The following is an 18,825-nucleotide window of genomic DNA, read 5'->3' on the forward strand; positions in this document are numbered from 1 at the left end:
TTGCTGAAGTGTTGTATTTGTTTCCAGGAAGTAACCGGTACCGGATCATGCCCCTCCACTCTCAGATCCCCCGTGAGGAGCAGAGGAAGGTGTTCGAGCCGGTGCCCGACAACATCAGGAAGGTCAGAGACGGACATATTCAAATCTTTGTTGTTTTTAAACGTCTTTAAAGAGACTCGAAGCAGTTTCCAGGACAACAAGGTCTTAAAATCACTTTAAAACGTCCATACACGTGAGACTCAACACTGACACCATGGAGACCAGATACAGGGCCTTTGAAATGATGGATACACGGATCGTGTTCAAATCAATAGGCACGCAATGACTCTAAATAATAATGACCACGCCACCAAACACACATTCAAACTAAAGGAACCAGCCTGTTTGGGAAATGTGAGAAGTAGAAAGTACAGGTATTTGGGTTCAACATGTGAGAAGTAGAAAGTACAGGTATTTGTGTTCAACATGTAAGAAGTAGAAAGTACAGGTATTTGAGTTCAACATGTAAGAAGTAGAAAGTACAGGTATTTGTGTTCAACATGTAAGAAGTAGAAAGTACAGGTATTTGTGTTCAACATGTAAGAAGTAGAAAGTACAGGTATTTGTGTTCAACATGTAAGAAGTAGAAAGTACAGGTATTTGTGTTCTAAATGTAAGAAGTAGAAAGTACAGGTATTTGGGTTCAACATGTAAGAAGTAGAAAGTACAGGTATTTGTGTTCAACATGTAAGAAGTAGAAAGTACAGGTATTTGTGTTCAACATGTAAGAAGTAGAAAGTACAGGTATTTGTGTTCAACATGTAAGAAGTAGAAAGTACAGGTATTTGTGTTCAACATGTAAGAAGTAGAAAGTACAGGTATTTGGGTTCAACATGTAAGAAGTAGAAAGTACAGGTATTTGGGTTCAACATGTAAGAAGTAGAAAGTACAGGTATTTGTGTTCAACATGTAAGAAGTAGAAAGTACAGGTATTTGAGTTCAACATGTAAGAAGTAGAAAGTACAGGTATTTGAGTTCAACATGTAAGAAGTAGAAAGTACAGGTATTTGGGTTCAACATGTAAGAAGTAGAAAGTACAGGTATTTGTGTTCAACATGTAAGAAGTAGAAAGTACAGGTATTTGTGTTCTAAATGTAAGAAGTAGAAAGTACAGGTATTTGTGTTCAACATGTAAGAAGTAGAAAGTACAGGTATTTGTGTTCAACATGTAAGAAGTAGAAAGTACAGGTATTTGTGTTCAACATGTAAGAAGTAGAAAGTACAGGTATTTGTGTTCAACATGTAAGAAGTAGAAAGTACAGGTATTTGGGTTCAACATGTAAGAAGTAGAAAGTACAGGTATTTGGGTTCAACATGTAAGAAGTAGAAAGTACAGGTATTTGGGTTCAACATGTAAGAAGTAGAAAGTACAGGTATTTGGGTTCAACATGTAAGAAGTAGAAAGTACAGGTATTTGTGTTCAACATGTAAGAAGTAGAAAGTACAGGTATTTGGGTTCAACATGTAAGAAGTAGAAAGTACAGGTATTTGGGTTCAACATGTAAGAAGTAGAAAGTACAGGTATTTGTGTTCAACATGTAAGAAGTAGAAAGTACAGGTATTTGTGTTCAACATGTAAGAAGTAGAAAGTACAGGTATTTGTGTTCAACATGTAGAAAGTAAAAAGTCGTAGTATAAATCAGTAGTGGAGTAAAGTACTGATACCAGAAAGATGTGCTTGAGTACAGTAACAAAGTATTTGTACTCCACTACTTCCCACCTGTGAATACTAGCAGGTAAAGAGCTGTTTGAATCAGGAAATGATCCTGTTGTTTGACCTGCAGGTGATTCTGTCCACCAACATCGCAGAGACGAGCATCACCATCAACGACGTGGTCTACGTCATCGACTCCTGCAAGTGAGTGATCGCCTTCAGAGGAAACATCACGTACAGGGAATCTGTTCTGTGTTCCCAATCTGAGTAGATCTGAGGGAGGGTAGGTGGGTAGGTGGTTGGTAGGTAGGTAGGTGGGTAGGAGGGTAGGAGGGTGGGTGGGTAGGAGGGTAGGTAGGTAGGAAGGTGTGGGTAGGAAGGTGTGGGTGGGTAGGTGGGTAGGAGGGTGGATGGATGGATGGATGGATAGATGGATGGATGGATAGATAGATGGATAGATGGATGGATAGATAGATGGATATATAGATGGATGGATGGATGGATAGATGGATGTATGGATGGATGGATAGATGGATGTATGGATAGATGGATGTATAGATGGATGTATGGATGTATGGATGGATGGATAGATAGATGGATAGATGGATGGATGGATAGATAGATGGATAGATGGATAGATAGATGGATGGATAGATGGATAGATGGATGGATGGATGGATGGATGGATGGATGGATGGATAGATAGATAGATAGATGGATGGATGGATAGATAGATGGATAGATGGAGATGGATGGATAGATAGATGGATGGATGGATGGATGGATGGATAGATGGATGTATGGATAGATGGATGGATAGATAGATGGATATATAGATGGATGGATGGATGTATGGATGGATGGATAGATGGATGTATGGATGGATGGATAGATGGATATATGGATGGATGGATAGATGGATGTATGGATGGATGGATAGATGGATGTATGGATGGATGGATAGATGGATGTATGGATGGATGGATAGATAGATGGATAGATGGATGGATGGATAGATAGATGGATAGATGGATAGATAGTTGGATAGATGGATAGATAGATAGATAGATGGATAGATAGATGGATAGATGGATAGATGTATGGATAGATAGATGGATAGATGGACGGATAGATGGATAGATGGATGGATAGATACATACAGCTACAGTTGGGATACCTTTGTTATCATGTTACTCTCAGATTGGAAGAGGACATTCAGGATTTTCCCAACAGGCTATATAAATAAACATTGATTGATTTGTCCCTGTGTGCTCTTGTCTGGCAGGCAGAAGGTGAAGCTGTTCACGTCCCACAACAACATGACGAACTACGCCACAGTGTGGGCGTCCAAGACCAACCTGGAGCAGAGGAAGGGCCGGGCGGGCCGGGTCCGGGCCGGGTTCTGCTTCCACCTCTGCAGCCACGCCCGCTTCGAGAGGTCAGCACTCAGTCACTGTCTCTTATCTCCAGCTGCTGTGATCCCCCCGTGTGCTATAGTAGAGGTCTACTCCCTGAATAAGCTTCATGAAAAGGCAGTGTTTCTAGTTTCCTGGTGTGTATCTGCGTACTGAGTGTCTCCCTCCTGCAGGCTGGACACTCACATGACTCCAGAGATCTTCCGGACTCCTCTCCATGAGGTCGCTCTGAGCATCAAACTGCTGCGGCTCGGAGCCATCGGTCACTTCCTGTCCAAGGCCATTGAGCCGCCGCCGCTGGACGCCGTCATCGAGGCCGAACACACTCTCAGAGGTACAACACACACACACACACACACTTTGGCACTGAGTTTGTTCTAGTCTGCCAAGATGACAGACTGCTTTCAGATTTTTCCGTCATTGTTAAAAAAAATCCGTCATAGACGGGAAATATTCGGTTAACGCGACCACTGCTCTCACACACTCTCAGAGGTACAACACACACACACACACACTCCAACAGCAGCATGACAATAACCTGCCGATGCTCCAAAGCTACGGTAGAAATTGCCTGCATTTGCGTTTTTACCGCCTTAATGTCTGACCAATGGTTGAACAGCATTTCCGTGCACATGACATTTCAAGTTTATAGTCCGTTGAGGTTTCCCGTGTGAACGCAAACCGAACCTTCTGAAAAATGAAATGTAACAAACTGTGGCCAGAGAAGCAGACTATAGGTGTGAATGAGACCTAAGAGGACGGTATGAAGTCTGAGGGTCTTTTCTGTCTCTCCCTCAGAGCTGGACGCCCTGGACTCGAACGACGAGCTGACGCCTCTCGGACGCATCCTGGCTCGACTGCCCATCGAGCCGCGGCTCGGGAAGATGATGATCATGGGCTGCATCTTCCAGTGAGTCACTCTCTCTTCTACTCTTTATTTACTGGAAGAACATTTGGAAAAACCCTGGTCTTTATTTCCAATGAACCAAATCCCTTTCACCTAAATCCTCCTCCACTGAAGCGGGACACTACAACTCCCATGATGCCCCGCTGCACGACCACATGTTTGTACTGCTGTTTTCATGCAGAGAAGAACTAGCCGATATATTTTTTAATGAACGTGTGTCGCCCTCTAGTGTTGGCGATGCGATGTGCACCATCTCCACCGCCACCTGCTTCCCGGAGCCCTTCATCAGCGAGGGGAAACGCCTCGGCTTCGTCCACAGGAACTTCGCAGGAAGCCGATTCTCCGACCACGTCGCTCTGCTGTCCGTCTTCCAGGCCTGGGACGACATCAGGTATGTGTGTGTATTAATCTAAGGTGTTGAAATCTGGTGTGTGTATACTTTGTGCAAATATCTAACGGTACAAGTTTTACATGTTTAAATCACTTATATCTCACCTGTGAGGAGGTTTTGTATAAAAACATGCATGATGAGCTGCTGTGTTGTTCCTGCTCAGGATTAACGGTGAAGAAGCAGAAATTCGTTTCTGTGAACACAAGCGTCTCAACATGTCGACACTGCGGATGACCTGGGAGGCCAAAGTCCAGCTGAAGGAGATCCTGGTCAACGCCGGATTCCCCGAAGGTACTGTGGTTCCTTTATAGCCCAACATTAGCCACCTTTAGCTTAGCGGTGGTGAAGTCATGTGACCGTACTGTAGTTCCTTTATAGCCCAACATTAGCCACCTTTAGCTTAGCGGTGGTGAAGTCATGTGACCGTGCTGTAGTTCCTTTATAGCCCAACATTAGCCACCTTTAGCTTAGCGGTGGTGACGTGAAGTCATGTGACCGTGCTGTAGTTCCTTTATAGCCCAACATTAGCCACCTTTAGCTTAGCGGTGGTGAAGTGAAGTCATGTGACTGTGCTGTGGTTCCTTTATAGCCCAACATTAGCCACCTTTAGCTTAGCGGTGGTGAAGTGAAGTCATGTGACCGTGCTGTAGTTCCTTTATAGCCCAACATTAGCCACCTTTAGCTTAGCGGTGGTGACGTGAAGTCATGTGACCGTGCTGTAGTTCCTTTATAGCCCAACATTAGCCACCTTTAGCTTAGCTTAGCGGTGGTGACGTGAAGTCATGTGACCGTGCTGTAGTTCCTTTATAGCCCAACATTAGCCTCCTTTAGCTTAGCGGTGGTGATGTGAAGTCATGTGACCGTGCTATAGTTCCTTTATAGCCCAACATTAGCCTCCTTTAGCTTAGCGGTGGTGACGTGAAGTCATGTGACCGTGCTGTTGTTCCTTTATAGCCCAACGTTAGCCACCTTTAGCTTAGCGGTGGTGAAGTCATGTGACTGTGCTGTTGTTCCTTTGTAGCCCAACATTAGCCACCTTTAGCTTAGCGGTGGTGACGTGAAGTCATGTGACTGTACTGTAGTTCCTTTGTAGCCCAACATTAGCCTCCTTTAGCTTAGCGGTGGTGACGTGAAGTCATGTGACCGTGCTGTAGTTCCTTTATAGCCCAACATTAGCCACCTTTAGCTTAGCGGTGGTGACGTGAAGTCATGTGACCGTGCTGTAGTTCCTTTATAGCCCAACATTAGCCACCTTTAGCTTAGCGGTGGTGACGTGAAGTCATGTGACTGTGCTGTAGTTCCTTTGTAGCCCAACATTAGCCTCCTTTAGCTTAGCGGTGGTGAAGTCATGTGACTGTGCTGTTGTTCCTTTGTAGCCCAACATTAGCCACCTTTAGCTTAGCGGTGGTGACGTGAAGTCATGTGACTGTGCTGTAGTTCCTTTGTAGCCCAACATTAGCCTCCTTTAGCTTAGCGGTGGTGACGTGAAGTCATGTGACCGTGCTGTAGTTCCTTTATAGCCCAACATTAGCCACCTTTAGCTTAGCGGTGGTGACGTGAAGTCATGTGACTGTGCTGTAGTTCCTTTGTAGCCCAACATTAGCCTCCTTTAGCTTAGCGGTGGTGACGTGAAGTCATGTGACCGTGCTGTAGTTCCTTTATAGCCCAACATTAGCCTCCTTTAGCTTAGCGGTGGAGACGTGAAGTCATGTGACCGTGCTGTAGTTCCTTTATAGCCCAACATTAGCCTCCTTTAGCTTAGCGGTGGAGACGTGAAGTCATGTCACCGTGCTGTAGTTCCTTTATAGCCCAACATTAGCCTCCTTTAGCTTAGCGGTGGTGACGTGAAGTCATGTGACCGTGCTGTAGTTCCTTTATAGCCCAACATTAGTCTCCTTTAGCTTAGCGGTGGTGACGTGAAGTCATGTGACCGTGCTGTAGTTCCTTTATAGCCCAACATTAGTCTCCTTTAGCTTAGCGGTGGTGACGTGAAGTCATGTCACCGTGCTGTAGTTCCTTTATAGCCCAACATTAGCCTCCTTTAGCTTAGCGGTGGTGACGTGAAGTCATGTGACCGTGCTGTAGTTCCTTTATAGCCCAACATTAGCCACCTTTAGCTTAGCTTAGCGGTGGTGACGTGAAGTCATGTGACCGTGCTGTAGTTCCTTTATAGCCCAACATTAGCCTCCTTTAGCTTAGCGGTGGTGACGTGAAGTCATGTGACCGTGCTGTAGTTCCTTTATAGCCCAACATTAGCCACCTTTAGCTTAGCTTAGCGGTGGTGACGTGAAGTCATGTGACCGTGCTGTAGTTCCTTTATAGCCCAACATTAGCCTCCTTTAGCTTAGCGGTGGTGACGTGAAGTCATGTGACCGTGCTGTAGTTCCTTTATAGCCCAACATTAGCCTCCTTTAGCTTAGCGGTGGAGACGTGAAGTCATGTCACCGTGCTGTAGTTCCTTTATAGCCCAACATTAGTCTCCTTTAGCTTAGCGGTGGTGACGTGAAGTCATGTCACCGTGCTGTAGTTCCTTTATAGCCCAACATTAGCCTCCTTTAGCTTAGCGGTGGTGAAGTGAAGTCATGTGACCGTGCTGTAGTTCCTTTGTAGCCCAACATTAGCCACCTTTAGCTTAGCGGTGGTGACGTGAAGTCATGTGACTGTGCTGTTGTTCCTTTGTAGCCCAACATTAGCCACCTTTAGCTTAGCGGTGGTGACGTGAAGTCATGTGACCGTGCTGTAGTTCCTTTATAGCCCAACATTAGTCTCCTTTAGCTTAGCGGTGGTGACGTGAAGTCATGTGACCGTGCTGTAGTTCCTTTATAGCCCAACATTAGCCACCTTTAGCTTAGCGGTGGTGACGTGAAGTCATGTGACCGTGCTGTAGTTCCTTTATAGCCCAACATTAGTCTCCTTTAGCTTAGCGGTGGTGACGTGAAGTCATGTGACCGTGCTGTAGTTCCTTTATAGCCCAACATTAGCCACCTTTAGCTTAGCGGTGGTGACGTGAAGTCATGTGACCGTGCTGTAGTTCCTTTATAGCCCAACATTAGTCTCCTTTAGCTTAGCGGTGGTGAAGTCATGTGACCGTGCTGTAGTTCCTTTATAGCCCAACATTAGCCACCTTTAGCTTAGCGGTGGTGACTTGATGCTGCCTTCAGGGACCAACACAGAAACACCACATGCCTGCATGACTTTAAAGGTTTTAATACCCCTCCTCCGCCCCTCAGAGTGTTTGATGACGCAGATGTTCAACACCGTGGGTCCCGACAACAACCTGGACGTAGTTGTCTCTCTGCTGAGTTTCGGCTCGTATCCCAACGTCTGCTTCCACAAAGAGAAGAGGAAGATCCTGACGACCGAGGGCCGAAACGCTCTGATTCACAAATCCTCCGTCAACTGCCCCTTCACCAGCCACGACATGAGCTACCCCTCCCCCTTCTTCGTCTTCAGCGAGAAGGTACGAAACGCCCCCGGGATTTTTAAATGTCAACGTTCATACTTTTTTCAAAAAATTTCAAAATTATTACTTTTTTTTTGAGCATTTGGGGAATTATTACTTTTTTCAGAAAAATTGCCAAATTCAGAAATTCTCCAAATCTTACTTTTTCTGACAATTTTCAAATTCTGACTCTTTTCAGAAAACTTCCAAATTCTGACAATTTTCAGAACATTTCCAAAATCTGACTATCTTTTTGAAACATTTAATTTTTTACACAAATCTCAGAATTCTAACTTTTTCACCAATCTCTGAAAAATTTAAAATTTGCATTAAATTTCTACTTTTTTTTAAATCTTTTTTTTTCTGAAAATCTCATATTTGTGTGTGTGTCAGATCCGGACCCGGGCGATCTCGGCGAAAGGGATGACTCTGGTCAGCCCTCTGCAGCTGCTGCTGTTCGCCTGCAAGAAGATCAGCTCCGACGGAGAGGTGGTGACGCTGGACGACTGGTGAGAGGAACAGTCTTTCTATCACCATGTGCTCAGCAGCTACAGTGGAGATGAGGGGACACATGTTGATGTAGAAGAGACATGAAGACGAGGGGACACATGTTGATGTAGAAGAGACATGAAGAAGAGGGGACACATGTTGATGTAGAAGAGACATGAGGAAGAGGGGACACATGTTGATGTAGAAGAGACATGAGGAAGAGGGGACACATGTTGATGTAGAAGAGACATGAGGAAGAGGGGACACATGTTAATGTAGAAGAGACATGAGGAAGAGGGGACACATGTTGATGTAGAAGAGACATGAAGAAGAGGGGACACATGTTGATGTAGAAGAGACATGAAGAAGAGGGGACACATGTTGATGTAGAAGAGACATGAAGAAGAGGGGACACATGTTGATGAAGAGACATGAAGAAGAGGGGACACATGTTGATGAAGAAGAGACATGAAGAAGAGGGGACACATGTTGATGTAGAAGAGACATGAAGAAGAGGGGACACATGTTGATGTAGAAGAGACATGAAGAAGAGGGGACACATGTTGATGTAGAAGAGACATGAGGAAGAGGGGACACATGTTAATGTAGAAGAGACATGAAGAAGAGGGGACACATGTTGATGTAGAAGAGACACGAAGAAGAGGGGACACATGTTGATGTAGAAGAGACATGAAGAAGAGGGGACACATGTTGATGTAGAAGAGACATGAAGAAGAGGGGACACATGTTGATGTAGAAGAGACACGAAGAAGAGGGGACACATGTTGATGAAGAAGAGACATGAAGAAGAGGGGACACATGTTGATGTAGAAGAGACATGAAGAAGAGGGGACACATGTTGATGTAGAAGAGACGTGAAGAAGTGGATTTTGCATGATAGGTGACTCATACGATGAGTGAGTGGTGACCTTTCCCTCTTCCCAGGATCAAGCTGCGGATCCCCCACCAGGTGGCCGGGGGGGTCGCTGCCCTGCGCGCCGCTCTGGAGGCTCTGGTGGTGGAGGTCACTAAAGACCCAGAGTACATCCGACACCTGGAGCAGAACCACCAGCAGCTTCTGAACGTCATCAGAACCACGTCCAAGACCTCTGCTGCTGGACTCACCATGATGACCAGCAACACCAACAACAGCAGGTACACACACTCACTCACTCACTCACTCACTCACTCACTCACTCACTCTCAGACATACAGTCTCACAGACACACACACTCTCACAGACACACAGACACACAGTCTCAGACACACAGACACACAGACACACAGACACACACACACACACACACACAGTCTCAGTCTCACAGACACACAGTCACAGACACACACACAGTCTCAGTCTCACAGACACACAGTCTGTCACACAGACACACACACAGTCTCAGACACAGTCACACAGACAGACACACACACACAGTCTCACAGACACACAGTCTCACAGACACACAGACACAGTCTCACAGTCACACACACAGTCACACACAGTCTCACAGTCACACCCAGACACACAGTCTCACAGACACACAGTCACACAGACACACAGTCACACAGACACACAGTCTCACAGTCACACAGTCTCACAGACACACAGTCACACAGTCACACAGACACACAGTCTCACAGACACACACACAGTCTCACAGACACACAGTCTCACAGTCACACAGACACACAGTCACACAGTCACACAGTCACACAGACACACAGTCACACAGACACACAGTCACACAGACACACAGTCACACAGTCACACAGACACACAGTCACACAGACACACAGACACACAGTCACACCCACACAGTCACACCGACACAGTCACACAGTCTCACAGACACACAGTCACACACACAGTCTCACAGTCTCACACACACACACACAGTCTCTCACACACACACACAGTCTCACAGTCACACAGACACACAGTCTCACAGACACAGTCACACACACACAGTCTCAGTCACACAGACACACAGTCTCACAGACACACAGTCTCACAGACACACAGTCACACACACAGTCTCACACAGTCTCACAGACACAGTCTCACAGACACAGTCACACAGACACACAGTCACACAGACACACAGTCACACAGACACACAGTCACACAGACACACAGACACACAGACACACAGTCACACAGTCTCACAGACACACAGTCTCACAGACACACAGTCACACAGACACACAGTCACACAGACACACAGACACACAGTCTCACAGACACACAGACACACAGACACACAGACACACAGTCACACAGTCACACAGACACACAGACACACAGACACACAGTCACACAGACACACAGACACACAGTCACACAGTCTCACAGTCACACACACACAGTCACACACACAGTCTCACAGACACAGACACACAGTCACACAGACACACAGTCACACAGACACACAGTCACACAGACACACAGTCACACAGTCTCACAGACACACAGTCACACAGTCTCACAGACACACAGTCACACAGACACACAGTCACACAGTCACACAGTCTCACAGACACACAGACACAGTCTCACAGACACACCCACACAGTCTCACAGTCACACACACACAGTCTCACAGTCACACACACACAGTCTCACAGTCACACACACACAGTCTCACAGTCACACACAGTCTCACAGACACACACACACAGTCTCACAGACACACACACACACAGTCACAGTCACACAGACACACAGTCTCAGTCACACACACACACAGTCTCACAGTCACACACACACACACAGTCTCACAGACACACACACACAGTCTCACAGTCACACAGACACACAGTCACACACACACAGTCTCAGTCACACAGACACACAGACACACAGTCACACACACACAGTCTCACAGTCACACACACACAGTCTCACAGTCACACACACACAGTCTCAGTCACACACACACAGTCTCACAGTCACACACACAGTCTCACAGTCACACACACACAGTCTCACAGTCACACACACACAGTCTCACAGTCACACACACACAGTCTCACAGTCACACACACAAAGTCTCACAGTCACACAGACACACAGTCACACACACACAGTCTCACAGTCACACAGACACACAGTCACACACACAGTCTCACAGTCACACAGACACACACACACACACACAGTCACACACACACAGTCACACACACACAGTCACACACACAGTCTCACAGTCACACAGACACACAGTCACACACACAGTCTCACAGACACACACACACACAGTCACACAGACACACAGTCTCACAGTCACACACACACAGTCTCACAGTCTCACAGACACACACACAGTCTCACAGTCACACACACACAGTCTCAGTCACACAGTCACACCCACACAGTCACACAGACACACAGTCTCACAGACACACACACAAAGTCTCACAGTCACACAGACACACAGTCACACACACACAGTCTCACAGTCACACAGACACACAGTCACACACACAGTCTCACAGTCACACAGACACACACACACACACAGTCACACACACACAGTCACACACACAGTCTCACACACACACAGTCACACACACACAGTCACACACACACAGTCACACACACACAGTCACACACACACAGTCACACACACACAGTCTCACAGTCACACACACACAGTCTCACAGTCACACACACACAGTCACACACACAGTCTCACAGTCACACACACACACAGTCTCACACACACACACAGTCTCACACACACACACAGTCTCACACACACACACAGTCTCACACACACACACACACACACAGTCTCACACCCAGTCTCACACACACACACACACACAGTCTCACACACACACACAGTCACACACACACACAGTCACACACACACACACAGTCACACACACACACACAGTCTCACACACACACACACACAGTCTCAACACCAACACACCACACACAACACACAGTCTCACACCCAGTCTCTCACACACACACACAGTCTCACACACACACACACAGTCACACACACACAGTCACACCACACACAACACAGTCTCACACACACACACACACAGTCTCACACACACACAGTCACACACACACACAGTCACACACACACAGTCACACACACACACACACAGTCTCACACACACACAGTCACACACAGTCTCACACACACAGTCACACACACACACACAGTCACACAGTCTCACACACAGTCACACAGTCTCACACACAGTCACACAGTCTCACACACAGTCACACAGTCTCACACACACTCACACAGTCTCACACACACTCACAGTCTCACACGCACACACACAGTCTCACACAGTCTCAGTCACACACACACAGTCTCACACACACAGTCACACACACACAGTCTCAGTCACACACACACACACAGTCTCACACACACAGTCACACACACACAGTCTCAGTCACACACACACACAGTCTCACACACACAGTCACACACACACAGTCTCAGTCACACACACACAGTCTCACACACACAGTCTCACACACACAGTCACACACACACAGTCACACACACACACAGTCACACACACACACAGTCACACACACAGTCACACACACAGTCTCACACACAGTCTCACACACAGTCTCACACACAGTCTCACACACAGTCTCACACACAGTCTCACACACAGTCACACACACACAGTCACACACAGTCTCACACAGTCTCACACAGTCTCACACACACAGTCTCACACACAGTCTCACACACAGTCTCACACACAGTCTCACACACAGTCTCACACAGTCACACACACAGTCACACACACAGTACACACACAGTCACACACACAGTCTCACACACACACACAGTCTCACACACACACACAGTCTCACACACACACACAGTCTCACACACACACACAGTCTCACAGTCACACACACCGTCTCACACACAGTCACACACACACACACACCGTCTCACACACACACACACACACACCGTCTCACACACACACACACACACACCATCTCACACACACACAGTCACACACACACACACAGTCACACACACACACAGTCTCACACACACAGTCTCACACACACACACACACACACTGTCTCACACACACACACAGTCACACACACACAGTCACACACACACACACACAGTCACACACACACACCACACAGTCACACACACACACACAGTCACACACACACACACACAGTCACACACACACACACACAGTCACACACACACACACACAGTCTCACACACACACTCACAGTCACACAGTCTCACACACACTCACACACAGTCTCAGTCACACACACACAGTCACACACACACAGTCTCTCTCACACACACACACACAGTCACACAGTCTCACACACAGTCTTACACACGCACTCACACACACACTCACACACAGTCTTACACACGCACTCACACACACACTCACACACAGTCTTACACACGCACTCACACACACACTCACACACAGTCTCACACACAGTCTCACACACAGTCTCACACAGTCTCACACACAGTCTCTCACACACACTCACACAGTCACTCACACACACAGTCACACAGTCACACAGTCACACACACACACAGTCACACACACACACAGTCAGTCTCACACAGTCAGTCTCACACAGTCACACACACACACACACAGTCACACACACACAGTCTCACACAGTCAGTCTCACACAGTCAGTCTCACACAGTCACACACACAGTCACACACAGTCACACAGTCTCACACACACACACACACACACACACACACACACACACACACACAGTGTCTGGATTGAACCCCCCAGTTATAATGTGATGAACTCTCTGCAGGATGGGAGACGGACCGCGACCTCCGAAGATGGCCCGCTTCGACGGCGGAGGAGGAGGGGGATATGGAGGAGGAAGAGGAGGAGGGTATGGAGGGGGATATGGGGGTGGAGGAGGAAGAGGAGGAGGGTACGGAGGGGGAGGAGGGTATGGAGGAGGAAGAGGAGGAGGGGGGTACGGAGGGGGAGGAGGGTATGGAGGAGGAAGAGGAGGAGGGGGAGGAGGGTATGGAGGAGGAGGTGGATATGGAGGAGGAGGAGGGGGAGGATACCGAGGGGGAGGATACCGAGGTGGAGGAGGAGGAGGTGGTGGTGGTGGAGGAGGAGGGGGGGGAGGGGGAGGTTATTAAGTGATGATGGTGGTGATGGTGATGGTGATGTTTTTTTTTATAAGGCTGTAAAGTGTCTCCGCTGTAGGACGGCGTGTTTTTCTGTTTGTGCTGTTAGAATAATAAACGCTCAGATTTACTGTCCTGTGTTTTTATTTATTTGATACTGATTGAAATCTCTGAAAACAAAAAACAACCAACATTTTTAAATGAAGGCGGTTCATATTTACGATTAAAAAAACATTGATATTCTCTGGGATTAAAGTTGTTAAATTCGGGGGGGAAATCCTAAAAGCACGGGAAAAAACATTTATACTTTTTACTCAAATGATATAAATTCTGTGTTTTTCTGGAATTCACACAATTCTGACTTTTTTTCAGTTTATGTCAAAATTGTGACTTTTTTTCAGAACATTTATTATTACCGAGTTTTTTCTGAAATTCTCAAAATTCTGACTTTCTCTTTAACATTTTTAATTCTGACTCTTTCTGATATTCTCATAATTCTGACTTTTTCTCAAAATTCTGACTTTTTCTGAAATTCTCAAAAATCTGACTTTTTTTCTGAAATTCTCAAAAATCTGACTTTTTTTCTGAAATTCTCAAAATTCTGACTTTCTCTGAAATTCTCATAATTCTGACTTGTTTCTGAAAATGTATTAATATCTTCAAATTATTACTTTCTCAAATCTGAAAATTCTGACTTTTCTGAAAATCCAAGACTTTTTCTGTAAAATTTCAAAATTCTGACTTTTTCTAAAATGTTCTTAATTCTTACTTTTTTTTAGTAATTTTATTTAATTTTCTTCTCCATATTCTTACTTTTTCTGAAAATCTCAGAATTCTGACTTTTCTGAACATTTCAAAATTCTGACTTTTTAAATGTTCATAATTCTTACTTTTTCTGAAATCTCAGAATTCTGACTTATCTAAATGTTCAAAATTCTGACTTTCTGAAATTCTCAACTCTAATTCTGAGATAAAAGACAAAACAAGTTTTTAAAAGATCTCAAAATTCTGACTTTCTCTTTAACATTTTTAATTCTGACTCTTTCTGATATTCTCATAATTCTGACTTTTTCTCAAAATTCTGACTTTCTGAAATTATAAAAAATCTGACTTTTTTTCTGAAATTCTCAAAATTCTGACTTTCTTAAACATTTTTAATTCTGACTTTTTCTGAAAATTTCCAAAAATTCTGACTTTCTCTGAAATTCTCATAATTCTGACTTGTTTCTGAAAATGTATTAATATCTTCAAATTATTACTTTCTCAAATTTCAATATTCTGACTTTTTCTAAAATGTTCTTAATTCTTACTTTTTTTCTCAATCTCCACATTTAATTTTCTTCTCCATATTCTTACTTTTTCTGAAAATCTCAGAATTCTGACTTTTTTTCTGAACATTTCAAAATTCTGACTTTTTAAATCTTCAAAATTCTGACTTTCTGAAATTCTCAACTCTAATTCTGAGATAAAAGACAAAACAAGTTTTTAAAAGATCTCATAATTCTGATTTTTCATGATACAAAGTAGTTTCTAGAGCAGTGGTTCCCAAACGGTGTGCCGTGAGGCAAGTCCGGGTGTGCCGTGGGATTTTGTGACAACCATACGTTATTATTGCAATATACAACTACACAAAAATAATTATTTTTTAATTTACTATATCAGTACTTTGTATGCACTCATTTCATAATACAGAGGCAAACTCTATACCTAAAAACAATTCTTTAAAAAAAATATCCTCACAGAACCCCATATTTCGCTGTTAACGCAGTTGCAGGTGGGAATTATAAGACCGTGACACATCGAAGGCTGAAGGACAACATTAAAACAGAGAAACACGCAAGAGGGAAAATGGAGCGCTTTCTTGTGCGGAGCAAACCACCAACCACCAGTGCAGAGACTGCCGACAACCCACCACCGAAAGAAAAGAGGAAAAAAAACTGTCAACAGACAGTATCATGAAAGTTACCTGTCAAGTTACGGCCCCTACACAATAATCGTAGCGGTAGGGAATCACCCGGTGCTTTCAGTCCCTGTTCACCTACCGGGATACAAACCGGAGGAGCCAGGCATGGAGGGAGGGAGTAGCATGAAGCTGCAGCGTCGGAGACTGCACTCTCAGGACCGCACTCCCAGGACCCTAATTTTTCGTGACACTGCCACCTAGCGAGCAGGAGACCTGAATATGAATGACAACGCAGAGAGTGTGAGGAATGTGAAGTGCTTTTAAAGTTTTATTTGTTTAACATTAATAACAATTCCGGTGTCTTGAAATGAATTGTGATTAGCTAACAACTATGATAGTCTTAAGGCAATACAAACAAACATCTGTTAGCTTATGATAGCTTCTAACGGTATTAAAGGCACTAAAACCAGTTATTCGTTAGCTATAGCTTTCGGTAAAAGCATTATTAGCAAAAGCATTAGTTTCGTTAGCATATTTGATTATTTGTTTAATGAAACTGTAGCGTGATTTTGGCAAGCCCAACTAGGTGTCCTACATTAATTGTTGATTTAATTACAGTAAGAGTGTGAGTAATGTGAATCATGTTGTTTGTTTAAAGTTAACAACTATTCTGGTGTATTCAATTGGACAGCAATACAAGCAACACGTGCTAAATGTCATCTGTTAGCCTATGATGATGACTCGCTGCAAAACCAACTGTTAGCCTTTTTGTTTATTTGTTTAATGAAACCGTATGTTATGGTTATGTTATTTAGCAGAGGCTTTTATCCAAAGTGACTCACAAAAACATAAAATAACCATAATTAACATTAGATTATCAATACAAATAGTTACATTACTTATTACATTTTTAACCTGTTAAGCACCAAGCCTGTTTTTCATGTTTCAGGCTCGAAAATGACATGCCCAAAACAAATGACTACAACTTAACTTCTAAAAGGGTTATATGAATAATTTCTTTTATCAAAGCAAGGTTACATCTGTGAGTTGGATGTAGAAGTGTCAGAATCAATATAAATGTTTTTTATTTTAAAGAAAATTCAGATTTTACATAGTAAAAAACTAAATTATAGTGTCCGTCCAAACATTCTTTTGTACAGATAGTGAAAACTACCCTTGGATGATGGGTTAGTAGACTAAAAGCTTTAGGAATCCAAAGTACAACATATAATAAGTACCCTGTATCAAGATTGATGCAAAACAAGTGACATTTGACCTTTTTAGAGAGGTTTAGCCAAAACCACTCCACCTCTGAGGTGATTTGGGTGAAAATGTTTTTTTTCCCATATCTCTGGCCCCCCTTGGTCTATTTTGATGGTTGACACCTCTTTCTGACCGTTAGAGCCAATAGAATCGAAGGGGGAGTCCCCCCCAAACACACTCGTTGTGAAGAGAAGAGGTGGGGGCTGTGCGCATGTAAATGTGCAGCAGAGTGGACCTATCTCTAGCTCTGACATTTGGAAACGAAAAAGCAGTTTTATTGCTTATGGATTATCAGAAATCATTTCAAAGAGACACTGGGAGTGCGGTCCTGAGAGTGCAGCCTCCGACGCTGCAGCTTCATACTATTGGAGTGAGGTGGCAGAGACAGTGGGTGAAACTGGTAGGTTTTCGCCTGTTTGGGGAGTTTATATCCAGTGTACTTCGTTTGAATGGACAGCAGGAAAAGACAGTATATTTAGCCACCATGCAATGTTGCATAAAATAGCACCATAGACATTAATTAAAAATCGCTTTTTAGACATTAATGTCTATGGTGAGATTCATACACGGGAGCCTTTTTAAAGCCTTTTTACCCCGCTGCAAACGGAACCCCCCCCCCCTTCCCATCACAAACTTTACACAGACCCCCCCTTCCAATTATGAACTCCTGTCTTGTTTCCGCAAACTCTTGTGTCCTGCAGCAGCTAAACGTTTTGCAAGCCCCCGTTCGTTTAGTACCTAAAATAATAGACATCGCTTTTTCCAGCTGACAAACCCTACTTTCTGGTCACTTCTTCAATTTTCCAGCCCTTGGGGAGAGACACGGGAGATTCATGTGATTGGTTGTTGGTCGCGTTGCTCGCGTAAACTCCCCAAGCTCAAGACACGCCCACCGCCAAGCGGCAACGTACGCCGCCGTGAGTAGGCTGCGTTATGGCACTGCAGGCGAGCGGCAGATTTTCCCTACAAATAGACGAATCTACTGACATAAGTGGGGCTGCCCAACTTCTGGCAAACGTCAGATATGTTGATGCTGACTCGATCAAAGAGACGTTTTTCTTTTGCAAAGAAATGGAAAGCCATACTACGGGAGAAGAAACATTCAGGGTAACTAATAACTATTTAAAAGAGAACAGTCTGACCTGGAATATGTG

General features: G+C 44.6%; 1 protein-coding gene across 1 annotated transcript in view; it reads left to right on the forward strand.

The window, feature by feature from the left end:
• Nucleotides 1-14,517, forward strand: part of LOC117498836 (ATP-dependent RNA helicase A-like) — a gene marked incomplete at its 5' end in the record, with an annotated part of 31,255 nt that extends 16,738 nt beyond the window's left edge. The window contains 11 exon segments of the mRNA XM_034150978.1: nt 28-122; nt 1,824-1,897; nt 2,979-3,131; nt 3,282-3,442; nt 3,907-4,018; nt 4,245-4,406; nt 4,570-4,697; nt 7,637-7,866; nt 8,242-8,357; nt 9,283-9,492; nt 14,172-14,517. Of these exon segments, the coding sequence (XP_034006869.1) occupies nt 28-122; nt 1,824-1,897; nt 2,979-3,131; nt 3,282-3,442; nt 3,907-4,018; nt 4,245-4,406; nt 4,570-4,697; nt 7,637-7,866; nt 8,242-8,357; nt 9,283-9,492; nt 14,172-14,517 (1,787 nt within the window).
• Nucleotides 14,518-18,825: the final 4,308 nt, after the last annotated feature.

Source organism: Trematomus bernacchii, unplaced genomic scaffold (genome assembly GCF_902827165.1).
Source record: "Trematomus bernacchii unplaced genomic scaffold, fTreBer1.1, whole genome shotgun sequence".
NCBI lineage: Eukaryota > Metazoa > Chordata > Actinopteri > Perciformes > Nototheniidae > Trematomus > Trematomus bernacchii.